The following is a 26,953-nucleotide window of genomic DNA, read 5'->3' on the forward strand; positions in this document are numbered from 1 at the left end:
GCGGCGCGGTGCAGCGGCTGCCGCGGCGGGACCGGGCTGAGAGCGGCCGAGGGGAGGTGAGCGAGGGCCGGCCGGCTCCCGCGCCGCGCGGGCGGAGGAGGTGGGCTGGGGGGCCCGGGGCAGCCGCTAGGCGCCCGGAGGAGGGAGGGGGCTGGGACGGCGTGCGGACTCGGGGGGGGACGCGACCTAAAGTTTCTCCGCTGACAACCGGAGGCCGCTGGCCGCAAGTGGTCGATCTGGCCGCGTTATCCTGGGTGCCGGCGGCTCCTCGGTGTGCGGTGCCTGCTACCTGCTCCCACAAGTTTCCCAGCGCCGGATGCGTGGGCGCTGCGGCGTGAGTGGGTGCTTGTGGCGTGGTGAGTTTCTCCTTGTTGGTTTTATGAAAGCCAGGAGGTTCCGTTCCCCCCCCCCCCCCCCCCCCCCGAAGTGGGTTTCCAGGCTGGTGGCCCTGCGCTCTGCCCGCGCCGGCCCGGCCCCGGGTGGGGAGCGGCTGCTCCCCTCTGCCAGCGGCTCCATCCCGCGTCGCCGCCGCATTCCGGGGCTGGCGCCCGCTCCGCTCTCACGGGTGCGAGAGGTGGCACTGCCCGAGCATCGGCTTCACCGTAAGAGCTTGAAAACTGGAAGTTGCTCACTTCGTTTGTGTGTCCTGTCCGCTATGAGAGAGCTTGCTTTTCTTGTACTGAAAAAAAAAAAAAATCAGTTAGTAACTGAGATTTTTCTTTACGTATCGCGTGATAGAGAAATGGGAGAGAAGTATTTACAGTCATTGCAGTTTGGGGAGGAAAGGGTGTCTATATTCTGCTGTTGAAACAGGATTTGGATAGTGCTGGTGGCCATCAAATTGTGTGTTGAAGCAGAGAACTGGTTAGCTAAAACTCTGATCTTGGCTCCTTTTTGAATAATGTGGGAACGTGCTTCATGTGCTGAGTTCGGGGAGAATTTGGAAATGCAAAGTACACCTGGGGAGAGAGTCTTTTGTGTTCTGGTTAAAATGGTGTTCAATATCTTGGCTCAATGTTGTGCAATGCAGGAAGATCTTCACAGAGAAATAAAACCTTTGGAGATACCACTGTGCTAACAAATAGGTGTTAAAATGTCAGATTTGCCTTAAAACTTGAGAATATCTGTTTATGGATTAGAGGCCTCAGTGTGATTTATCTCTCTCCCCCTTTCTCATGCCTGCATATGATTCTGAAACATGATTTGTTTTTTGTGGTTTTAATTGCATTCTTGAGCAACTTCCTGAAAGAGAAACCTGGTAGACTGATTATTTTTTCCCTGCACTGAAAAATGACTTTTTTTCCCTTTGCTTTCTCTTGTGTGAGCATTTAGTAATGTCTTACCCCCTGCTCTCCACAGGAATTCATTAGAAATCTGGTTTTGTAGGGACTATTCAGGAATCGTACGTAGGTGTAAGCAGCTGTACTGTTGTGTAGCTTCGAAAAAGAGAAGTGGCAGAAATCCCTGAGTAAAGTGAAAAGCAGCTGCATGCCTGCTGAGTGATCAGATGAGTCTTTAAAATGTGTGAGGTGAAGACCAATGCAAATAAAAAGGCAGAATGATTAAGTAGATTGATTCAAATATGTAGAAGATGTGCTGGCTTGGAACTTCAGCGTTTTATGGGGTGTGATTAAACCTGTGAGAATAGCAGCTGTTTGGCACAGGAGTCAACTTTGAGTAATGAATCCTAGCCCACAGCTTCTTTAACAGTTATGGACAAGTTGTATGTTGGACAATCTGTAAACAAATTTTGATCAGTGATCTGAAGATGCTGAAAAGCTCCTTATCTGGACATAACCCTTGCATCTGCTACCTAGGTATCAGGATGTTACAAAAACTCCCCTTTGCTTCAGATGGTGATACAGCCATCACTACAGACAACTGTATATATGTAGCTCTATGTACCTCACGTGGGAGGCAATCTAAACTCATGTCAGTACAAAAAAGAAAACAGCTGAAATCTGCAGTGGATTTTGTCTCCAGGTGTATACAGAAGTGTTGAAGCTTCTGTTTAGTGTTGTCATGGACAACCAGGAGAACAGTGTGTCTTAGTGGCATGTGGAGACTTAGTGTGGGCCTCTAAATTGTACAGCCAGAAATGTGTTCCAGTCCTAAAGCTTCTTAACAGCATACTGTTAGGCAGAAAAATGTCAAGCAGTGAGCCCAGTAAGTTGCACTAGGCATTTTTAGACTAGGTTGAAGTGTGTGTAGGTATATAAATATATAAAAAATCACCTCACCTTATTGCTAGGAATTAAAATGGAGTTGCTTGTAAATTGCATACACCTACAGTAAGGGAATAGTTCAGAGGGAGCTCTGGCTAGAAATTTGTGTTGCTTTGGTGGTGGTGGGCTCAGTATCTACCTGGCTCATGCAGCTGGTTGCAGCTTTTGATTCTTGCTAGGCAACTGCAGTGCTCATGCTTGGAAGAAGCTAGGTCTCAGTGGAAGGTTTTTCTTGGAAGCTGGAGTTACTTGGATTGCTTAATCACAAGCATGCATGAGAGAGCATGCTTTTGTAATATTAATTGGGGGGAAATCCAGCCTAATCATCAAAACACTCCCAGTTAGTTGGTCTGTTAACTGGATTCTACTGTTCTTTAGGGTCAAAGGTTTTATACATGGGAAGACAGGGAAAAGAGGAATTAATCATCACTATCTGTAAAGTGCTGCTGGATGCAGTCATCTTTGAGTGCCTCTGGGCATCCTCTGAATTGACTGTGACATAATTTACAAATCATGTTTTACATCAAAGTACTAGCCTGTAAGTACTGCGTAATTCAGTGCACCTATACTAACCATAAACAACTTCTGAATAAGCAGAGAGTGATACAAAGAATTGCCTCTTTTTAGCTTTGGAGAGCAGGTAGCATGGAGTAGCCAATTGCCTACATAGGAATTAAAGACTAACTGTAAATTAGAGAACTATGAAAATATAAATTTTTTTTTATTAAATAGCTAAAGTAAATAAGACAAGAGGTAATGGCCTCAAGTTGTGCCAGGGAAGGTTTAGACTGGATATTGGGAAGTATTTCTTTACAGAACGGGTTGTTAGGTGTTGGAATGGGCTGCCCAGGGAGGTGGTGGAGTCCCCATCCCTGGAGGTGTTTAAGAGTCACGTTGACATAGCGCTGAGGGATATGGTGTAGTTGGGAACTGTCAGTGCTAGGTTAATGGTTGGACTGGATGATCTTCAAGGTCTTTTCCAACCTAGATGATTCTGTGTGTAAAAATATGAGGAAGCTGAATATGTGCAACATGTATGTGTTCAGGTATGTCTCGTCTGTGATGGTTAAAATGCTGGGGTGGGAGAATCCCGGAAAGAGATGAAAATAGAGGTGGTAGCATTCTATAGCTGTAGCTACACAAATGTTTAGGCTGGCATGCTATGGAAAAAAGCTGTCCTGTGTTCTGCTTTTTCCTGTCTCGTCTTTAGTACTAGAATGTAGTTCACTACTAAACTACATTAATACTTCTGCAAGCACAGAGGAGGTCACTGCTGAAGTTGGAGCCAATGATCATGGACAGGAAGAGGATGGAGCAATTTTAGTGGCAACGCTAGTGTGAGCCATAGTTTCTTGAGTTATTTGTCATGGCCTTGAAATACACTTAAGTGCTAACTGAAATGCTTTATTTATTCTTTAGCACCTCTTCTTGAGCAGTGTCTGTGGAAACACATGAGTTTTTTGGCAGCTACTGTATCTTGTCTGTGGTCTGGTGTTCACCTTTAAGAGCTGGAAAGATGCTTTTGCTTATATTTCCAGGCTGAAATCAGGAGGTGACTCATGCTGTGATTTGATAAATATGCCACAAAGTGGCTTAAGTATGAAAGCATATTCATCTTGTGGATTGATCTCCCTGTGGTGGAAATCTCAGTTTTGCTGACCATACTCGGCAACATGATGTAAACCATGTGCTTCAGGCAACCTCCTGTTCTTTTCCTGGGCTTTAGAAACAGTGGCTTGAAGTTCTTTTTGGTATCTTGGGATTGTGAGAGCAGTTATGGAAGGCATCAAGACTGATTACCAGAGAGTTCTGAACTGCAGACCTCTGCTCAAGGCTGTGTCTATATAGTGGCCTCAGCATGCAGGTAGTAACTGTTTGTTTGTGAGAAATATCAGTTGTCAACAGACTGTAAGCTACAGTTGTAATTCACTGGGGTCTTCAGCAGCAATATTGAGAAGTGTTGGTACGTCTTAGCTCTCTTAGTTCAGTTGATGTGCAGATGGTATGAATTCATGTTCATCAGCTATGTAGCTTTGGCCAAGCTTTGTTTTCTTCTTAAATGCTTTTCTTATTTAACAACTTGATCTTTAAATGTCTGTTCCTGCAGAAGAGCATGCTGTGGTATTTAGTGATGGTCCTCACTGCTTCTGAGATGATTGTGTCATCTGGTCTCAACCGCAAGCTTCTGTTGGCCAAAGGTTGTGAGTGGTTTCTGAGGTTTCTTGATTTGTTTTAATAGGAGAAGAGCAGTCTCTGTCATTGTTCTGACCTGTTACAGGTAGAAAAACAAAAGGAGAACTGAACATATCTCTAACTTTTCATCTTCCATTCTGTTATCTTACTTTACATCCTTAAGCAATCTAAGAAATCCTACGTAGAAGTTGGTGGGTTTGTTAGCTATATGTCTTCATCTTGCTGTATACCTTCCTCTTCAAAAGGAGTAGTTCATGTAGCTTTCTCAGCAATGAAACAAGCTTGAGGCCTCCAGCTGCTCTGGCAGCTCAGTTTAAGAGGCTGCTTTCCCAGCTAATTGCCTACTTCCTCTGCTGAGGTTCGTCATCTGTGTTACAGAAATAGCAGTGGACTGTGTGGAGGCTTCTCAGCCAACGCAGCTCACAACTCAGCCTACAAACTTTCAATCTGAACTGAATCAGATGGTTTAATATACCAGGTCATGACCTGCTCTTGCAGGATTCTTGTGCATAGTTCATATTCAGTTGTCCCTTTTTTCCTATGGAAATTTAGGTCTTGCCTTTCCAGAAACCTGTAGTAAAGCCAGTGGGATTAATCGGAGGTGAGGTCAGATTAATCAAAAAAGCATGTTTTCTTAAATACAGGTCTTCTAAATAGCTGTTAACTGGTTAATGTAAGCCTTCCTGCAGGTGACTGAGGACGTGTCTATCTGGGTATACTGTTAGGGTTCCCAGCACAATGCTTCATTCCTGTTTCCTTACAGGGTGTGATTCCTGCATCCTTACAGCATTTGTGACTTCTGATGCTTTTGTGGTTGGCTGGTTCTGCTTCTGAAGCTGGGGGCAGGAGGGAAGGTAAATATAAGTAAATGTCTATATGCTGTAAAGGAAAATGCAGCTATCCCTATCCTTTGTGGGTAACCTTTAAGCTAGTTCTGAAATGGCTAAGAAAAGGCCACTAGAAAACTAGTATCTGATGTTTCTGTGAGCTTAAGTCTGTTTCAGTGCTCCTGTCCTAGAGACAGAAAAATCAATATGCTTTTTTTCATCTTTAATATTAATAACTTTAATCCTTGGCTACATCCTTTAAGAGTTGCATTTGTATCTAATATTTCAGATGACAACAGGGTTTCTGAATTCACTTGCAAATAGGAAGCAGTTGATTATTAATGTTATACAGTATGATTAATAAATAAAGAAAAACTAGTTGCCTATCACTCTGCAGATTTCCAACCAGAAGTGAAGTAAATGGTTAGATCAGTGTTCCTGATCTCTCCAAGTGTCTTTTGTGAGATGGTATCATTCCCTAGATACAAATGCTTTAAGTTACAGGTCTTGGATATCAATGGGTTTGTGTAAGTACAAGCTCTTATTATAAACAGAGAATACTGGAGTTGTTCCAATTTATTTTTATGGTGAAATGAGTGTATCAAATACAACTCTAACTTTACAAAACTGCCAACACTGTTATCTTCCTCTTACAAGAGGTAAGGCTATGGTAATAAGTTAAAATTTAGTAATACTTAATTACTTACATTATTTTAAGTGGGGTTTCTTAAAAGCAACTTGGAGGACTGAGACCCTGTCTCTTACCAGTTGGGCATCTCTAACCAAAACATGCATATGCTTTGGTTAGAGATGTGTAAAAATGTTACTGCAACATAAAACCCCACCATTTTCAGTTGTGTTGTAAACCCAGACTGAACCACAGGGTGTAGAATGACAGAAACTAGGCTTTGTAGGGTGTTGTTTAATAGGAAATACAAGTACTTCTTTTGTAAACTAAACCTAAAAGGTATAGAATCTGAAGGCATCTTGAAGGCATCATCTATCTTCTACTCTGCAGCAACTCACTTGCCTTGACAAAGCTCTACTGAAGTTTTCACTATTGGTTTGAGGACTCAATTCTGTCTCTAGCTTTTGTTATTTTTTACAAAGTTTTTCTATTTTCCTTGACAGCTTTCTAGGTTTGAGTGTTACAGATACTAGTATCTTGAACCTTTTGAAGAAGGATGTGTACTGGGAAGTTCTTGATGTTCAGTCTGCTCCAAATACAGTTCTCCACACAGTCTCAAAGGGGCCATGGAGTCATCTTCATAAGGCTATTTCTGCTCTCCCAGCCTGGTATGTGCAGGAGATGGGGCATGTGTTACTGGTCAGCAGATTAAAATTTACCTGGAGAGAGAAGGAGCAAGTTTCAGTTTGCTCTGCAAGGGTGTAGAGGTGTGAGAGTCCTGGTATCAGATGAGTCCTGCAACAGGTGGAAATGAATAAGGGTATTGGGTTTCCCTTAATATTCTTCAAGGAAGAGCAGAAGATCAAATACTGAAGCAGAAGTGGGGGTTAAGGTGAAGGTGGTGGTAAGGTACATAAGACACCAGCCACTGCTAGGCCAGCACCTCGTGGGGTTACTTCATAAATCTGTACTTAAGCAGCCCATTACTAAAGAGTTAATACCCTGTACCTTATTAATGGGAGCTTACAATCCTCTAGGTTTGCCTTTGGCTCTTAATGAACCTGTGCTTGCATAGTGAGCATTGTTAATGTGTTCATTGTGGTTCCATAAGGCTTTTCTTCCACGAAAACTTAAAATGGGAGCCTGGGCTATGGATCTGCAGCTCAGTTTTAGGCAAATGCTTTAATCGTTGAACCATTGTTTCCTCTACTGGGGTGAATCCAGAGCGAGAGGGTATAGCCTCACTGCCATGTTGGGAAACACCCGTGCTTCGTCTTTTTGGGAAACTGGTTCTGCAGCATTAGTCATGATGGGCTGACTGTCCCATGCTGTTTCTTCATTATGTTAAAGTAACCACATTGCATAAAGAACTTAAGATCAACAAAACCACTTCTTTAATAAAGGGACACCAGTAAATTAAAAACATAATTCTCTTTAATCTTCCTGATACTGTAAGACTTGATAATAGATCTTAGACATGGCTGTGGAAACTCTCCTTCATATACAGGAGTAAGTAACACATAGAAACTTTAACAATAGTTATTGAGCCTGCTGTAATGAGAGAACTCAGATAAAATTTGGAAATGGTGGTGGAACAGTAGAGTCCCATAATTGTCTCTGTAAGGCCCCTGGCCTGTGATAACAGCAAACTGTATTTGCTTCATGAAGCAGAGCTAAAGTTGGCTTTTTTGATTATGTATAAATGAGGAATGGAAGTAAAAGCAAACAATACATAAATGCCTATCTGTGTTCTTGAAACTCTGAGTAGTGCTTGTGTAATTGTAGTATGGTTACAATGGAGTGCTGAAATCAAAAGCTGTCTCTGGTCTACTTTACGAAGACCAATTTCACATCATGCAGTGAACTACCATGAAACACTGTAGAAGACAGGTACTGGTGAGAAAATCAGTCTGGCTTATGGACTGGAGGCAGTAGTCATGAGGCTACAGAAGGCTTTAAATGGAGCTTGTCTCTGTCCTTCATGCTAAACAAACTCCCAAGAAGTGTTGGTCAGGACTCTTCATAAAGAAGTGCTAAACTCTAACTTTCTGCTCATGTGGGAGCTGTGCTTGGACAAAGAGGTGGTTCCTATCTGGGGCCAGCCAGTTATACAAGCTCTGCTGGGGAATTCCCCCTTGGCAGGGGAGACTGGTTGGACACAGCTGAAAGGAAGGTGTTCCAGGTGGAGATGGTCCATCTTGAAACAAACACAAATGCACTAACAAATGGAGAGAATTGGAAATAGCAGAGAAGGGGATTAAGGTTGAGAGGAAAGCCTCAGACCCAGTACCATGCTTTGTGCAGTTGTGTGCAATGTTGCTGTAGTGCCTGAAGTCAGACTACTATCTTAACATACAAAATGTTTTTTAAAAATACTTGCAGTTTATGTCTGTGTACAAGTTACGTTTATCACATGTTGACAGTAACTTACTCCTTTTCAGAGCAATGCCAGTACTGAGCTGCTTAAAGGTGTTTAAAAGCTAGCAATTATCCTTTCTTAGTAATGCTCTGCATATACTAAAGCTTCCAGGTATTGAGTAATAAAAATCTATTTTGTTGTATTAATTTTTCATGTGATCTGATATGTTGATATAACGTGGCTTGTATTTTTGTATCGGTGGGGATGTCTGGGATTTTTCCTTGCTTCTTCAAAGCAGGAAGCACTGGAAAGAGTTGTTAGGTGAAAGGGAGGTGCCAACATTCGGGATGTACCAGAAAACGTGGAGGAAGATGAAACATTTCAGTTTTGTTGTGTGGAAGAAGCCACTTCTGAACTCACCTGCATTCAGACTGTAGGTCCTGCTGCTCTGAACCTGAAAACAGGTTTAGATGTAGCAGAGGCCAAGCAGCATGGTAGGAGAGGATACTGAAGCTGAAGGCTTTGGGATATAAGAGGCTTAGGCAAAAGGGGAATTGCGAACACCCTGAGAGGGAGAGAAGCCTACCAACAGGCTTGAGTGTGTTAATATGCTGCCAAGTGTGCATCATCTGAAAAGCAAGACCCAGCATGCGACCTTCCCATTGCAACCAGAGTGGTCTCATTGCTTTGGAGAAACAATTGCTGTGTGCTCAGCCAGGTCCTTAAATGACTATTAACAAGTTTGGTTGAGTATTTATTCAGTCCTGCTGGAGAGAGTTAGTTAAATGCCTGAAGTGAAACTGCTTTCTTTGAGCTCACAAGTCAGCTGAAATAAGACTTTTAAATTAGTAGCACAGATGGCACTGACAAGGAAACATCAACATCTCAAACTTGGAGAAGTCCCTGAGTGTTTGTCCCAGGCTGAGTTTCTCTGGGCCCACAGGCTGCCCAGTGCCTGCCATGTGGGCTCAGGGGCTCTGAGCTTCTTAAGCTCAATACAGTGAGACCAGCAATGCTGTAAGACTCTGCTTTCTAGTTTTACTGTTTTAGCTGTGCTTGTTGCTGTTTTGGTTACATCTAGTCATAAAAGTAAAGTCTGGTGTCTAAACTCCCTTATGCTTGATATGTCTTTAAAGAAACTGCAGAATCCACCTTGCAGCTGCAAGAATGAGCTTTTTGAGTTGTACCTTATTGTTGTTGAAGTCAGGCTTCAAAATGAACACTTGGAGGTGTCTCATAGGATGCTAACATACATACATATAGTACTCAGTGCAGTTGGTACAGATAACTGAAAGTCTATGTGCAGTTCACTATTTCTTCCTCAACTCACTTAACAGTGTTCTTCAGGCTCTCTGGGACAGGTAATTTTAAATCTGGGTATTTTTTCAGCTCATGTTTTTGCCTCTGATTTTGAACCAAACTAACTTACCTTACTCTTGGGAAGAGTGCAGCAGCTCAGTCTAGCTCTCTGAAAACAAAGTCCTTCTTAAGCTAGTTCTTCCCTGTAGGAGGATCTCCATGCTCAGCAGCTTTTTGTGCCTGGGGTTGAAGATGTAACTTTTTCCTGTTCCAACAAATGCTTTTCTAGACCCTTATCAAACAGTCTGTATTGTACTAAGCATTCTGTAAATGCAGGCTGAAAGCATCGTGTCCTCTTTGTTGACATAAATACTTCCATAATAACTTCAGCCAGAAACTTAAACTATGCATTGTGTGGGTGATCTGAATAGCTGAGACTAGTGAGAGTTGAGTATGCTGCCTAGTATGCATGAGGGTTAGTGTTTGCAACACTGACTAGAGGCTGAGATTGGTAGCCTAAAGACATTTCATCATCTGTCATGAGAGAAAACAAAACTATCAGTGCAGATATGGCATGCTGCAGTGTTCCTCTCCTACCTTCCCTAGAGCTCTGTGCCTGACTGGACTACTTGTCTAAAAACACGAAGTGGCTTAAACTAGGCTCTGCAGTTAGATACAGGTAGTAACTACTAATTTAGCATGGTGTACAGGACTGGCTATGGTGCTGTTCTGTAAGGCAGGTAGAGTAACGGAGTTCTCTGTATGCTTGCGGTAGGCAAGGCATCCCTCGTACAGCTGGATGCATGACACTTACCTGTTTTGTTCAGAAACTTTAACATTAGGGTTAAGAACTGCATTCACATAAGATAATTTGGGGTTTTTTGTTTTTATTACTCTAGTTGCATTTCTTTGGGTCACTGTCAGTATTTCTGTTGTCTGTTTAGAAGTTTAAGTTGTGGGATGTTGTCCTTCAAGTTCTCAATCCAAGAAGTAGGCAGCCTACCTTGAAGAGGGATTTTTTTTTAGTCCAGCATCTTTCAGAAGCCCACATTTATGTAAATGAATTTGCCTATACACCTTCCTCCTTCTCAGTTAACTTTGTAAAAATATAAAGGTCATAGGCAAAGAAATGCCTATCTTGTATTTTTGTTTGGCTTTCTGAAGCATTAGATTCACATTTAATTATCACTAAGTTTTTAGCTTCAGCATTATGAAAGCTTGTTGAAAGCTTGTTGGTATTCTGTATAGCAGGTCAACTGTTTTCCATCCTACACATCCTACATCCTTTTGGATTTTTTTCTCCTTGCACTGTACTTAAGCTGTTTCTTTCAGGATATGCAAATACACTTCTTGTTACTGAACTGCCTAGAAGTTGAACATACTGAAATCCATGCCAGAAGCATTAATAACATGAATGCCACTTCTGCTCAAAGATGAAATTAGCTTCTCGGTTAGCTGGTTAAGCTACACAACGGGCATGGCAGGGCCAAGAAGTGACTGCTCTGTAACTAATGCTGAAAAGCGGTTTTACTCTTCTTGTGTGCTCAGAGCACTGCACAACTTTGTTTCACTTACTGAGTTGGTATCTGCTAGAGATAGTGCTCCAAAACGAAGACCAACCTGCCTTAATGGTGTAGGAGGAGGGAGAGGTTAGGCAAGCATGGAGACATCTGGGGAAACCAGGTACAGGAGGTGACAGTTTTTCCCTGAAACAAAAAAGGCAAAACCAAAACCCTGCAGCAGTGGCCTTGGGAGCAGAGTTGCCTTGTTTTGACAAGGCTTCACACATGTGTCACGCTGAAAATGCAAGGCTGTTGGTAGCTGTCACCCTGAGTCTGACAGGGGCTGTCACCAGCTGAGTAGAAAACTGGGGACTAGCAATATATTGTGGTAAAGGCAAAGGAGAGAGATGTCTGACTTCAGTTAGACTTGTGCAGATGCAGTACATAAATGACAATGAAACATTGTTTTATTTGGTTTCAAAAAAGTGTGGCTCCTGTCTTTGCCCTCATGATATACTTCTGGCAATGTAATGTGTAAAGGGTAGATATGCTCAAAATAGCCCAACCTCTTCTGGTTTGCCAGCTGGATCAAGTAAAGCTGCCTTGATCAGAAGCGGGGTTTTCAAATTACAGCTCAGATTGTGCTCTGTGATTGTGTTGTCTGTCACTATCCCTGGTCTCCATCACTATATGGGACAGGCTGTATTGCACCAACATTAACTATTTGCTTGCTTGTAAGTGCATCTGTTAAGAATCTCTAATGGTTATGAGGTTTTGTGTTTGCTTGTTTTTTTTTTTTTTGCCAAGGTACTAGGTAAAGGTAAAAGTCTGATTAATATTGGGATTAAGAATTTCTGTTTAAACTGGCCTTTGAGTCTCTGGGTAGGGAGAAGAGATGGTCACCAAACCACTTAAACCCAAAACCTCGCTTCTCTTGGAGTGGCAAGCCACACTGCCTCCTTGCAAGGCAGCATTGCCCTTGGTGTAGAGCTGCTGCCTGGGAGAGAGGGAAGCCTTCTCCCAAGAATAAAACTAGAGATTTTTGGGTGGTTGGCTTGTGCTAGTATCAAAAAAACAGTTAAGAATATTCCTTAACACTTTTAATTTTAAAAAAGTACCAAGTTCACTTTCCCTGTCAGACTGCTGGTCCTCCCCATGACTGCTTCCTGCTGTAGCCAGTGGTGTGGGATGCAGGACAAATGTAGGAAGTGACTCATGTAACCTGCTCCAAGCAAGTCAGATGGCGTTCGGGTTTTCCTCCTGCAGGTCTCTGCTGCAGCCAGCCAAATCCAGTCTAGTTTTCAGGCTAAACTTGAGTAGTGCCAGTTGATGGCTGGTATGGAGCTCCTTTGGAAGGAATGGTACTTCAGTGACTCCAGAACTGCTTGGGGGATTAGTAGGTTGATGGGAAAGACTTAATTAGTGGGTGGGCTGTTAATCTGCTTTGTAGGACAACATTTTCACTTTTTCTTGCATAACTTAAATCAGTCTGACAGGTTCTTCTGGTCACAGCTATACTAACAGTTGGGTTGGGGGGAGAAAGATGTCTCAACTCCTGCGTTATTTCATGTTCTGTATTTGGTTTATTCTGTGCTGCAATGGCAAACTTTGACACAGCCAATTCTGTCCCCTGAAATGGTGTAGAAAGTGGAAATGCTGTATTTGTTACTTTCAAGTGTTTTAGCACAGTTAAAGTACATGCTATTAAAAGATGATTAAATGAATCTGTACAAACACCAGCTGGTTTTCTGGTAATCAAGTGCTCCAGCATGGTTTGAACTCGCAGCGTAGGTAGGCTGTGCAATGGCAGAGCTCCTGGGTGCAGTACGCCCTTTCGGGTGCGTGGGAGGCGGCTGTGAATGACGCCTCAGCCGAAACGCGCTCCCTGCCTGAACGCCGTGGCTCCTGCCGTGGCTCCGCGGGCCACCAGCTCTGGGGCTGCTGGAGCCGGAAGAGCAAGTGTGCAGTGCTGAGCAGAGGGCTCAAGGGCAGGAGGCACCTGGTTTTTGTTTTTTTGCATGTGGTATGCAAATGACATTTTAATCAGTTGTATACCTTCTGCAGCCTGATCGGCCTTCAGTGAACTAGGGAACTAATTGACTCCTCAGTGTGTTTGAGAGACTAACACCGGAGTGTGTTCTTGGAGCACCAAAGTTAGCGTGGGGGGAACAGGCTTGCTTGTTGGTCTGAAAATGGAAGTCAGGACTCCTGAACTGTGCAACTGAAACGTCTTAAAATAAAAATGTTGTGATTGCACTTCTCAAAGGTGAGCAGGGAGCCTGATTTCATGAAATGGAGATTATTGCATGACTATTCCTCTTAAGTACCCGTTTGCCCTAACAAAAAGGATTTCGTACATGTCCATAAGGAGGAAATACAGCCTAGTAGTTACAGTACCCAGTATTTAAGATTTGGGCTTGGTTCTCTAATGTGTTGCTGAGAGGTCCTGAACAAACTGTTGCTTGTGCCTCAGTTCCTTAGGAGGTCATGGGTATAATGATACTGAATTCTGTTAGGTGTTAGAACTGCAGATGAAGATTGGCCCATTTTGAACGTGAACTTCCTTCTGTACTCATTAGCTACTGTATTTTATTAAATGGAAAAGTGTAAGTTAAAATCCGATCTTAACCTTGCATTTTAAAATTGTAAAAGTCTTCCTCTATATTCCCATAATGGCAAATGCCAGTTATGCAGCTCTTATTATTCTAAGCAGGTGTAAATTCCCACAACAGAAGGTCTGTTTGCACATGTATACATGCTTCTGTTCATGGCAGAAAATGAGCTATAAAATGTACTGTGCATCACATCTTGGTGGGTGAGGACCATACCACAAGGGTTCTTGGCACTAAGTTATGCTGAAGGGCAGTTTAAATAGAATGCTCCACTTACTGAAACAGAAAACTAACTGAACTTGTGTGTGGTGGGAGGTAGTCTTCCAGCTTGGTGGCTTTTGTCCTGCTATATAACCACTGATACCTAGCTATTTGATGGTTATCTCTGCTTCTAGAAACTCCTAGACCTAAATACTGGTAGCAGTATCAGGCAAGTCTGTGAATTGCACATGCTTCACACCCAGACTCGCCTGCTCTTTAGGTAAATAAGAATTTAAGTTGAAAATAAAAATGCTGTACTTGTGAAAGCTGACTTAACTTTCCCCGCTTATTCTCTTACAGGTATATCCAACCAGAAATCATGAACTGGCACTTCCCACTTCTCTTTGTTCTTGGGACTTTAACATCTGTATGTTCCCAGTTCAGTTTTTATCCTCTGGAGGAACTTAGCTCTGATGTTGGAATCCAGGTCTTCAATCAGATAGTGAAAGCTAAGCCTCAGGACAACATTGTTGTTTCTCCTCATGGGATTGCATCTGTCCTGGGGGTGTTGCAGCTGGGTGCTGATGGCAAGACAAAGAAGCAGCTGACAACTATGATGAGATACAGTGTAAATGGTCAGTGATTCCTTAGGTGGTTTTGTGCGTGTTGTGTCAGAATCTTCATGCTGTTTTGAGATGGCTTTCAAAGTATGGTAGATTGCATCATATGCCAATTAACTCTGTTTACCAAAGCACAGAATGGACACACTTGAAGTTAATTGGCAATTTGAGTATGGACATGTATGTATACTTGGACTGGCTTATAAGCAGCTTCGTTCATGACTTCAGGGCCCTGGCTAGAACTGCCTTTGTCTTTGCAAAATTGGTTTCCCAGAATAGTGTGGAGGGCAGTCCAGTGCCAGTACTGTGCAGGAAGGCTGCAAGTACCCCATTTCAGGCTGTACTGAACAGCCCTTAATGTGCCACTCCTTATATAACAGGGCAAGAGAATATTTCTCATCACCACATTGAAAGCAATACAAACTCTAACCATACAATTGATACTTTCAGTTTGATGCTCTTCAGCTTTGTTCATTTGTGTTTCTGCTGTCAGGATCCTTCAATCTGTAGTTCTTGTAGTGCCCTCTTCTTGAAACAGCTGATTCTGCTTGTCTCTGTGCCTGACACTGCATGCATCTGTGTTTATATTCCTCTGCCAATGTCTGCCCCTCAAGAGGGTGTAGGCTGAAGGTTCTTGCTGCTTTACTTTGCATGCTGAGTATTTTTGTGAGTGTTTGCCAGCAAGACTTAACGTCTTAGTGCCAGCATTCTGCCTTCCTTCCAGGAATAGGAAACACTCCAAGAGGTAAGTGCACATTTAAATCTTGAGCAGTATTGCCATATAACGTGTTATCCTGTCTTCATTTGCTTTGCTGTTTTGGTTCTGGGTTTAAAGTACAGCAAAATGATTTTTCAGCTTAAGATCTAAATGTTGTAGCTTGAAATCTCCTTATGGGATAATCAGCTTTAGGAACATTGGAATACTCAAAATATAAGTACGTGCAAAAATTTTGAAACGCTGTATCACCTGGTATTATTTGGCCTGCAGACTTTCTAATCCTAACTGAGACACAGAGGTTCTCAAACTCCTTAGAAGGTAGCCAGTACCTTGTTACAGAGACTTGTTATAGGATGCTACCTATCTCTTTGCACAGATCTCTTCTGCTCTTATTCATGATTGCCTTACAGTCCTTTGGCAACTACAGCAACTGCTTCTTTGGAAAGGTAACAGTTGGAAAGTATTTAATTTGTCTTTAGCTGTCTTTTAATGCAATTTAGCAGCTGGAAGCAAAGAGGAGAGCCAGCATCATGAGACCAGCCAGCTCTCCCCGGACCACCAGCAAGTGCTCCGTGGACCACCAGTGGTCCACAGAATACAGTTTGAGAACCTCTGTTATGGTATGTTCTCCAAAAGAATTTGCCCATAATATTGGAGAGTGAACATGTAGAAATTCGTACAAATGGTACTGCTAAAGCATTCATGATACATGAAACAGCAAAGCCATCTGAGGCTTTTTCTTATATGCAGCTAAGAGAATAACTCTGAACTAATTTATTCCCTTCTTATATCAAGTTTGTCTACATAAGGAAGCAGTCTGGAAATGTTTCTGCCTAAATTGTATTGGGAAACAGAGGGAGCTCATTAATAACTGCTGTAAAAACAGCCACCCAAGGATCCTGTTCAGTATCAGGGTTGAACACAAAGTTTCTTGCCTGGCAGTAGCTTCCCTGTGTAGACAAGCACTCATTCATAAGCCATAACAACAGGGAGAACTGGGTATGGTGAACATAGCAGTTCTTCTGTGCTGCCATATGCCTTCTCTCATGTACAGTGAAGGAGCTAGCAAACTTAACACGAGCTGCTTTCAGGTCCTAAGGGTCTTCTTGACTGTAAGCACTGGAACCTACTGCTTTCCCCTTTTTCCTTTTTTAAAGGCAAGTTCATGTGTTAGGGGGTTGACTCGTGATTGTAGCTGATTTAGGCCAGGACCTAGTCTTTAAGGAAACTAATAAGGTTCAAGTCAAGTCTTAAAGAAAGCTGTTAAGATTTCTATATTCTACAGTAAATGGAAATGAAGGATGGTGAGAAAACAACTTTTGCACTCAGAATTTCAAGACTGCCTGCATAATCCTGTAGACCTGTTGGCTCTGAGTGAGCAGACTAAGCCCCCAACTTTCTTTGTCACTGTCACAGAACTGACAGGTGGCCTGGACTTCTATGATATGAAATACATTTTGGAACAGTCTCCTCTGTGGAAGAGCATGGTCAGTAGTTCCACACTAAGAGCTGAATCTGAATATTACCCCCAGCACTGTCTGTAGTACTCTGAGCAGACAGCTAGAGGGGCAGCAAGCATCACAGTGAAGGTCATGGGTTTTGCTGGGAAACAGTAGCACTCTTCAGATGGGAGATCAGAAATAGGTATTTTGGAAGGCATCTCAGACTGCCTGCTTTGGTCTCCTTTCTAGTCCAGCAGTTAATGTCTGACCTTTCATGTTGTTAATAGTTGCATATAAAGTAACTGTTTGTTCATCATCTTATTCTAAATTAAACTTGCTGTTCTTTCCAACTAGGAGTTGGTAAAGCCTTAAAGAAGATAAACAGGCTCATAGTCTCAAAAAAGAATAAAGACATTGTTACAATTGCTAATGCAGTGTTTGCAAAGAGTGGCTTTAAAATGGAAGTGCCTTTTGTTACAAGGAACAAAGAGGTGTTTCAGTGCAGTGTCAAGAGCGTGGACTTTGAGGACCCAAACGCAGCATGTGATTCCATCAACCAGTGGGTGAAAAACGAAACAAGGGGTGAGTATTGGCGAGTGCTTTTTGTGCGTGGCATGGTGGTGTCTGAGACCTCTCTGATTTGCATGGAGATACTGGGGAAGGATGAGGAGGTAGACAAAGCTCTGCATCACAGCTGAAAGCTGTTTTTAAGCTGGCATTAGTGTGATGTTTTAGAGCTGGTGGACCAGAAATCAGCAGTCTCACTGCCCCAGCAGATGTGTCTGTGTGGTGGCCTTGAAGGATGGGTGTTGTGTGTGTATGTCCATCTGCCCATTGGATCAGGGGAATTTCTACTGCTCTTTGCCTTCATACAACTGGAGAAATCCAAGCAGAGTTCCCTTGGAGCTGTGCTTTCTCAAACATAAAAGATGCTTTCGAGCAACTCAGAAGTTTGACTCTGTAAACGAGACTTGTGGAAAGCTGTAGAGCAGTTCAGCTTCTGTTCTTACTGCTCTAAACTCTTGCAAGATATGGCCATGTTCTTGGGAGTCATGTTTAGTGGAGAATTTTTAATCCTGCATTGACAGAACAGCTCATGATTCAAGACTCTTGACATCTAGTTGTCAAGTTTATATATGCTAAAGCCAGAGATCATGTTTTGCAACATATTCGTAGTTTAGGTGAACTACGTGTTTGGTATCTCTTGGAGTTAAAACCAGTGCCTCCTGGATGTGAGGAGTGTGTTAATGATGTTGGATGTGGTATTTGTGAAATGAGGCTGTCAGATTCTTTCTCTACCACATCACCAGTTTTGCATAGCAATGTTGCAAACAGTGTGTGAATGGGGAAGTGCTTCAGCTGAAACTTGCCACTGTAACAGAGTCTTAGATCTGCTCACATGCTGGCAAGGGTAAGGCCCTGTTAGTTGTAACATCAGTCTATTGATTAGCAAGACATGTTTGCTTTCTAATTATCCCAAAGGCTTGCTTACTTTTTGGCAAAGAATACCATTGGCTTTATGAACCTTAAATGTATTGCCTCGTGAGGAGCTGACACACTCGCAGATCAAGAGGCCTAAAGTAATATGTGCTTCAGGTTCTTAATGAGCAGTTGGCCAGCATTATGACAGCAAATACTCAGACTTTCTTTATTTCTTCTAGGTATGATCGATCAGGTTGTAGCTCCAGATGATATCGATGGCAGTTTGACCAGACTGGTTCTAGTAAATGCTGTGTATTTCAAGGGCTTATGGAAATCACGGTTTCGACCTGAAAATACAAAGAAACGTCCATTTTATGGAGCTGATGGAAAGACCTACCAAGTTCCTATGCTGTCCCAATTATCTATCTTCCGCTGTGGTAAGCTCAGTAACTCCCACTACCATGCACAATTACTGTAAAATTTGCTCTTTTCCTTCAAACTGAAACAACAGTTTGCTGTATGTGGTGTTTAATGGTGTTGCTCATTGTAGCTGATGTAAGAGGCTTTGTGTTACGGAAGGATCTTACCTTGCTGAGGCGTGGATGAGCTTGCTGTGCAAAGTATTTACTCAACCTCAAGCAACTATTACTCTGACAGAGTACTTGCCTTATCCTGTTGTGCCTAAAAAGGAAAATCTGAAGTACCCAAACTGAGAACTTTGCGTGTTACTTAAGCATTGCAGTAAGAAGAAATCCTTATTTTTTTAAGGGGTGAGAATAAAGGAAAACTGCTAACGGAAACAGAACCCTGAGGTTTATGTGGCGATGAGCTGTATATGAAGGAAACATTGGAGTAGAATCAATCTATATCTTATTGTATAATAAATAAATGGAACTTGCACAGTCCCCAGCCCTGTGGGAGCCAGAGGAGCACAGGGCTAGTATGTTGGCTGTATCTCCCAAGGTGTGAAGCTGCTCTTCAAATTCAAATGGAGTCACAAGTGAAAAGAAGTTCAGCAGGTTCAGCTAGACTTCTGTCTGAGACTCTTGAAGCTGACAGACAGCTCCTTACCACTATGTACTTGAGAGCTTCAGCGTTGCAGCCCTATGGGGATTTTATTGGTCAGAGTTAAACTGAAGCTTTGGTAAAAGAATGTCTTCTGTTGCATCCTTTGAAGAAGAGAGCAGTGCTGCCTAGAACTCACTTCCATGTGTGCTAAATACAGTCTGAGAAATAGGCCTGAAAATACAGCTTGCTATAAATCCAAAAAACAAGACCCACTGTGCTTTTAAATGCCTAGTTTCACTGTCAGTAGTGCTCAACTAATATTGCTAGCTTCATGTTAAACAGCTGTAACTTTCTGTTCTAAACCCATGTATTAGAGAAGATGTAATGTAATACTTAAAGATAACTGCTGCAAGTGTGAGGTGGGGAAGCCTACTGCAGCGTATGCTACTTACCTGTGGAGTTTGAAAGAAGTTCACAACTTAAGACAGGCTTTAGCAAGATTTATCTTAAAGGATTTTCACTTTTGATTCTGACACTGGTTAAAAGCTCCATTATGTTGGCCTGTGTTTAAGCTAGAAAAGCTACTGAGGCTAGAAAGGAACAAGAGGAATACTGACAAGTTAAGACTTGTTTTAGGTTGGGTATCTCTGGATATCCTAACACAGGGCTTCTATCTTATTTATGCTTGTAAAGGGATCTTTAAAAGTTTAAATTTCTTAAGCATCTTAAATCTCATCAGTTGACTGAAGGTGAACTCCCCTGCTGTTTGATACGCCTCATTAGTAATGATAGTAGCATGTAGCAGATCAGGAAAGTAGTATGTCACTGTTGGACAGTTTAGCTTTTGTTACTGTCCTGTAGCTGACTTTATGCAACCAGTATTTTGATCTGTAGGCCCTAGTTTGAGAACCACTGTCATAATAAAAGGAAATAATCAAACTGCCAAGCTTGACAAAATTACTGCAAAATAAGTGCAATACTACCAGTTTTCTAGCAATATGAGCTCAGTCAAGGCAGGTTGCATGGCCCTGGCAACAAGATTAAATTTCTAAGGAAGATGTCAATTTTCAGCTTGGGTTGACAAGTGCAGATGTACATGGAGAAAGGGGAAGCCTAATAAGATCTTATTGCTATCCAAAAACTTTCCCAGAAACCCTGTCTGTAGTTAAACTGACAAGTTTTCACTTGAAACTGCTATAAAAAGCATTTGCTTCCCAGTCACATACCAGAAATCCTGCAGGAACCAAAGGGAACTTGAAGGAGGAGAGGGTTGCTCGAAGACAGCCAGCCTTCCCAGCACTTGCTGTAACTTATGGAAGCATTGCTATCGCACTCCTCATCTAATTGCCCTCCTGCACTGCCTCGAAGTGGCTGCTCTCTACTACCTTGAAGGACTTAAGACTGCTTCCTAATGAGATCCTTATTAAGCAAGAAAATGAAGTAAATGCTGCAGACTACTTCAAACAGGAGCTCTTCCAATAACTCTTGAAGGAAAAAGAGCTTGTCTACAAATCTCTTCAATTTGGAAAGATAGTCTGCTGCTTTTTCTTGCTTTTTGTTTCTCAGGGCTCAGTTGGTGCTGGTACAACTGAGATCTGAAGTAGAGACCTAGCTGATTCACAGACCTGGTGACTTCTAATATAGCTGGCTTGCCACTCTGGGCTGATGAGGTTTGTCTGGGAAACAGTATGCATATCAAGCTCAAATGAGTATTTGTTTCATGGTGTCATCCTGTCTGTGCCTTTTGTCAAACTAGCATCTGTACAGAGCCTAGCCTACTTCTGAAGGGTTGCCTAGCAGGAAGACAGGCAGTCTGACTTTTTAGAATCAGTTTGAGGATGTGGTCAAAGCTTTCCTAGCAGACTCTTATAGCAGTAGGTGTCTAAAGGTAAAATAGAGATTTAAGGCTGTAAGAATTATGGCTCATTAGTTTTGCTTATTTTTTAGGCACTACAAGTACTCCGAATGAGCTATGGTATAATATCATTGAGTTGCCATACCACGGTGAAATGATAAGCATGTTGATTGCTCTGCCTACCGAAAGCACAACACCACTCTCCGCTATCATTCCTCACATCAGCACAAAAACAATAGGAAGCTGGATGACAACCATGGTAGCAAAAAGGGTGCAGGTTATTTTACCTAAGTAAGTACTAATATAATCCCATTTCTCATTCAGGGTCTGTTCCAGGGGTCATATACATATATCTCCTCTGGTACAGGAGAAAGAGTGCTTAAGGCAACTCCTGCACAATACTGATACATTCTTTTTTCTTGTTCCAACTAGGTTTACAGCAGTAGCAGAAACAGACTTAAAGGACCCTCTGAAAGCACTTGGTATTACAGATATGTTTGACCAGTCAAAGGCAAACTTTGCAAAAATAACAAGTAAGTTATTTTTTGAGTCCGTGGTGGTCCTCATTCATAGTTTCTGGCACTGAATGAAGTGCTGTTTTGCCAATACAGTTGTCTTTTTGCCTTGGATAAGTGTTACCATGACATTGGAGCTAAGTTCTATTTTGTAGTCAGCCAAGCATGGCTGCTTGCTTCTATTGAATGCTGCAGTGGCTTTTCCCCCTGCCTTGTCTTGCATTACAGCAGTAAATCATGTTGCTCAGGTTCTTAAGATGTGATATTACAACCTGAGGGTCTCAAGCATTGTCTAAAATCTATGGCAGGACTTCTAACGATACCATACCTTGACTGTAACAAATCCTGCAACTGCAGTATTTAACTGTTTTCCCTGAAGTATGTGTTTAATGACTTGAGCTGTAGGAAAGCTCAAGGATTAAATTCCCAGTTCAAGGGACTGGACCAAACCAGAGCTGTAAATATTAGTATATGAAAATGAGGTGTAGACACTTTTGAACTTGTGGCTCTAAAATGTCATCTTATTTCTGTTCTATGCTTCCATTAAACTCTTGATTCCCTTCTGCAGAGATAATCTAACAAAAAAGCCTGCCTTGTGCTGGCTTGATTTGAAAACAAATTCCTGTGTTTCATTGAAAGCAAGGTGCCTTGCTAAGTGCTTTTTTTCCTCCTGACACTGAGATAAATGGGAGTGTAAATTAAATTCAGATAGCATATTTTTTTCAGTCACTTGTTTAATTAAAACTAAAAATGCAAGCGAACACTTCTAACTTAAACCATCAAATAAGAAAACCTAGTAAATGGGGAAGATGGAAGAGTAAGATAGGGTATTCCCTATTTTCTGTAATTACTAACTTAGTGACTGTATTCAAAGATATTACCACTAGCGTTCTTCACTGTAACCTCAGGATTTGAGCAGGACTGTAGCAGCCTTTATTCTTAGCCATGTAGCTGCTAGCTACAAGGTACATCAGGACTGAAAATGTTGTTCTCCTTGGGTTTTTCAGGAACAGAAGGTCTTCATGTATCTCATGTTCTGCAAAAGACAAAAATTGAAGTTAGTGAAGATGGAACCAAAGCTTCTGCAGCAACAAGTAAGCAACTGTACTGATAACTGTCAGACTTCGGGAAAACTATATTAGAAGGCTATAACACTACACAAAGAGAGCCTACTTCGAGACCATTGTGGGAACTTGCTCTTGACTTCAGGTCAGATCAGCTGATGGATTTTATGTAATTTCTCAGGAAAATCCCAACTTGCCAGTATTGATCAGACCATTGTTATACTCCAAAATATAAACAGGCTTACTTCTAGATAAGTGTCTTCTAATAGCTAACACTTTGGCCACCAGTATAATGTTCCTGGCTATCCAGGTGGCAAAGATGACTAAGCTACTACATCCTTTGGGTGACAACCCAAGACTTTCAGCTTTCTGTGGATCTTGTGTTGTCTTTTTAATAATGGTTCCTATGAGAATAGCATGTGACCTGCGTGACTTTAAATGTCCCAAGTTGGTAGGTTTTAGGCATTTATCTCTACCTGTAGAAGCTTCTAGTATACACTAGGAAACTTCACTTTGAAAGAGTATTTAATGTGTTGTGATACTTGCTTTGTCTAACTTTAAACCTTATCTTTCTTGCAAGCTGCAATTTTAATAGCCAGGTCATCCCCTCCTTGGTTCATAGTAGACAGGCCGTTTGTATTTTTCATCCGGCACAATCCTACCGGTAAGCAGCATTTGTATGTACTTTTTTTGCTTAGAAGTTGAATATTGGTTATGCAATAGAGACAAAAGAAGTCTGGAGCTAGTAAATACCTATTGCTTTAAAAAAAACCAACCCTGCAAGTGTATTTTTATGCCTTTAATATTAGATTATTTTATTTGGAATACAACTCGGAATATGAAAAAAATGAGTGTTGGCTGTCAAGTTAACAGAAACAAGCATGGCAGGTTCATGGGTCCAAAAGAACAGTCTTTAATACTCATAGTTCCCCTGAGTGGAGAGGAAATAACTCTGATAATGAATTGGTGAATAGGACACAGCTTTCTGATGGACAGTAAAATAGTGCTAGGGCAAAGGCTAGAATAGGGGCTTCAGGGATCTAGGGTGTTGCTCCAGCCTGCTGTGAACTGAAGTGAGTGTTAAAACATAATGATTGTGGTTTCTTTGCAGTATGGGTTGACTCTTCTAGAGCAGAGCTGCTCCAGTTACTTTGAATAACTCGTCTGCTTCTTGCAGTGACATGTGGAGGATAGATATGGTAGTTAGTAGGGAACAAGATGCAGCTGTGAGCACCCGGGGAAGAGTAAGCTCCTGGCAGCAGTCCCCATTCCAGGGCTCCACAGAGCATCAACAGAACTGTGTGTGTCTAGAAATATGAGCTGGCCACCTATCCAAGCACATGTTTCCCTGGGCTCATGAGCTTGAGGGAGGCTAGACAAGACACTGACGAGGTGGTTCAGCTTGTGCTCTGTGGACTTTGTGCTTTCATGGAAAAGTTTTAACTGTATTTACAGACTATGGTAATCCTTGTTTTCATTTCATCCCTTAGGTACAATCTTGTTTATGGGACAAATAAACAAACCTTGAATGTGGGAAAGACTTCTTCAAGAAATAAACAGACTCATGTGACACATCCCTGTCCTGTTAAATATTTCGTACACTACTCTTTGACTTCACTCAAGAGCTAGTTTTAACCACTGACTAGGTTTTGAAACAGGAGTCGACGTAGTTCTGGCTTTGTGGGGAAAAAATAACAGATTGAAAACTACAGTATCTCTTCAAAATGTCTAAAAGATTCTTTAAACTACTGAATGGTTACCTATGCTAACAAACTTCTGAGCTTTTTCTGTATCTACTAAGAATTTTGTGTATGGCTTTTGTGAGCGGATTTTAACAAAGAATGATAAACGTTTCTATTAATGTTGGTTTCTTCTTGTGTGTGGAAAAGGTCTAATTTTGTAGATACCACCTATCAAGATTACTTTTGGTTCTTGAGTATCTTGGTACCTGGATATTCTTGGTAGAAATAGATTAAAAGTTCTAGCAATTTTTATTTTATATAGTGCATGTATCACTGAGTTTTAAAACTAATGTGGTGTTAGATACACATCACATTGTCCTGTCTTATTGTAATGTAAACTTGTCATTGCTAGTATACACTTTCTATTGGATTTAAATTTTATATTTGTTTTTGTACAAAGGAAAAATAAAATGCATTATGAACAGTCAATGTTGTGGATGATGGATATGCTGATGGGTGTTTGGGTCCAGAGCCCTGTGAAGTACTTGTTTGAGACCCTTTTCTAAGGGAGGTGCAAGAAGAGTGGTTTTGAGATTTTGTTGTGTGGGTTTTTTGTTTACTGCCTGCTGCTGATTACCTCTTCTGCTGAAGTCATTCTGCTGTGGATGAATTATCGATAGGTTCGAAGAGCAAACTCTTTGTATTTGCTGTGCCCGAGTTACTGCTAAAACTGCCATGTGAATTCATCTCAAGGCACCTTTGGGGCCTTTCCTCCTGCTCCTTATGGTGTTGGTTATATGCATATTTGCATGTCTTCAGCCCCTTGCAGGACTCTAAGTGCAAAACTTCAGAAGATAAGCAGTAAATCCCTTTGGCTTGTTTACAGATGGTTCTTTGTTTACAAGCATGTTGTACTGCTCCTGTGGCAACCAAGGGATTTGGATGGGGAAGGTAAATCTTTGATACTAACTGCTTCTCTTAAGGACACACTTGCAGTGAGAGGAGACTGGCTGATGATGGTCTGTGGGGAGAAATTCCTGCAGTGTTAGAGACACTTAGTCCTGGTGTAAGTAGATGACTGTTGCATGTATCCACAAACTGGAGGATGAATGAGCGTTGAGCCTCTTTGTCAGGTGAGAATACAAGATGAAGTGAAAATGCTTCCAGCAGAAAATACTTGAATGTGTCATGGATGGCCAGTCCTACCCCTGTACAAAAGCTAGGATGAGATCTCATAATACACTGCCACAGAAAATGCACAAGTACTAACTTAGTGTAAGGGTGAGGGGAGTAACAAAACAGCTCTATAGGAAGAATGTCTGGCTCTGACTCCTGGCCTTTCTTTTCCTGCTTGAGTTGATTACTGCAAACATCAAGAAGAATAAGTTTGGCTAGCTGTCTCTTATGGGGTGTATTAGCTGCCTACCACCAAATCCTCATCAGCTGTGAGAACCATTCCTGCTGCATCCTTTCTCACGTGGCTGCGTGCTGAGGGCTAGCTCTCCTGCACTCAGATCTAAAGAGGTGAATGGAGGAATTAGTGTGATCTGGTTCCCTTCCTGTCTCATTGAAGAGAAAGTGAGCCATGCAGGCAGAAAAATCTCAAAAAAAACCCCAAAGAACTTCTAAGTGTGTGACTGATGTAACTAAAGGTTCTGGTGCTGAGTGGGTATAACTAAAGATTCTGGTGCTGAGTAGGAAAGCTCTCTTGGCTAGCCTAGCCAGGCTTGTCTTCAACCCCTTGCATCTCATGGAGGTAAGGAGCAAAAGTAATAACAGAATTGTTACTGAGTTTTGTACAATTACTGTGACACTTGCATTGGTTTGTCTTGCACCTAGCTTGGGTATGGTTTCTCCTACAAAAATAGAGAAATGTTGCCTTGCAGATACAATAGAGCTAGGACCTGAGCTGGACTTCAGAGGGCATGATGTATGTGAGAAGTGACTACTGGGGTGCAAGGTGCTGCCTTTGGGCTCTGGAGCAGCGTGGGATTGTACTTCAGAGTAACAGTATTGCTCTTGATATCAAAATAAAGTTACAATGAGAATTAATTTTCCAGTTGCTTCTACTTGATGTTTGTGGTAAGAACTCAAATATTAAGGCATTGGCACTCAAACTGAGCTCCCATAGGGCTTGCACACAGCAGCGGTGTGTGTGCTCTGCAGCAAGCAGGTTTGGGATTAGATTTGGGCAAGGAAAAAAAAAAAGCGGTGACAAATTACTGGGTTTGCCTTAGCACAGTTTCTGTGTAAACAACTGTTGGTCCCTTCTGTTAGTCCTCAAATAACTTGCAAAATAAGATGATTGCTTAGAGTGCTGAACAAAGAGTAACTGTGGTTATTTTCTTTTTTTCCCCCAACCAGGCCAAAGCTGGACAACGAAGAGTGTGGCTTGGCAAATGTGAACGGGCTTATTCAGCCTGATGGGGCTGGGTCTACCTGCCCAGGCTGAGCTCTGAGAAAACTGATGGGAATGTCACATGTAGCAGCTACTTTCGAGCTTCAAGGTTCTGCAGTACACGGGTAAAATACATCACCACTCAGAAAAGGGGTTTTTTCAGCTCTGCCACTTTTGACACCCCTAAGCAGTAATTTTTCTTTTTGGTGCTGGGAAAGAAAAGTTTAATAAAAGCAGGTTTGAACTAAGATGCTGATGGTATTTGCCTATAAACTGGGTAAAGGAGATCAGGTTGGGGGGAAGTGAAATAAGACCCTGGGAAGGAGAGGGTTAGGTTAGCTTCTAAAAACTTCCTTTTTAGTAATGCTGTAAAAACACTGTCT

At 42.0% G+C, this 26,953-nt stretch overlaps 1 protein-coding gene across 2 annotated transcripts; it reads left to right on the top strand.

Annotated features, from left to right (window-relative positions):
• Window positions 1-24,661, top strand: SERPINE2 (serpin family E member 2). 2 transcript variants are annotated; one of them, XM_074877701.1, is made up of 10 exons: window positions 1-56; window positions 14,207-14,481; window positions 15,685-15,804; window positions 16,981-17,208; window positions 18,288-18,485; window positions 21,004-21,202; window positions 21,344-21,444; window positions 22,434-22,520; window positions 23,071-23,154; window positions 23,981-24,661. In XM_074877701.1, exons 2-10 carry the CDS (start codon window positions 14,226-14,228, stop codon window positions 24,016-24,018), a joined length of 1,311 nt encoding a protein of 436 aa, XP_074733802.1. In that variant the 5' UTR covers window positions 1-56; window positions 14,207-14,225; the 3' UTR covers window positions 24,019-24,661. The 2 variants fall into 2 exon arrangements, with proteins under 2 accessions (XP_074733802.1, XP_074733803.1); XM_074877702.1 differs by lacking the exon at window positions 15,685-15,804.
• Window positions 24,662-26,953: the final 2,292 nt, after the last annotated feature.

The sequence above is a fragment of the Strix uralensis genome, chromosome 9, assembly GCF_047716275.1.
Source record: "Strix uralensis isolate ZFMK-TIS-50842 chromosome 9, bStrUra1, whole genome shotgun sequence".
NCBI classification, from domain to species: domain Eukaryota; kingdom Metazoa; phylum Chordata; class Aves; order Strigiformes; family Strigidae; genus Strix; species Strix uralensis.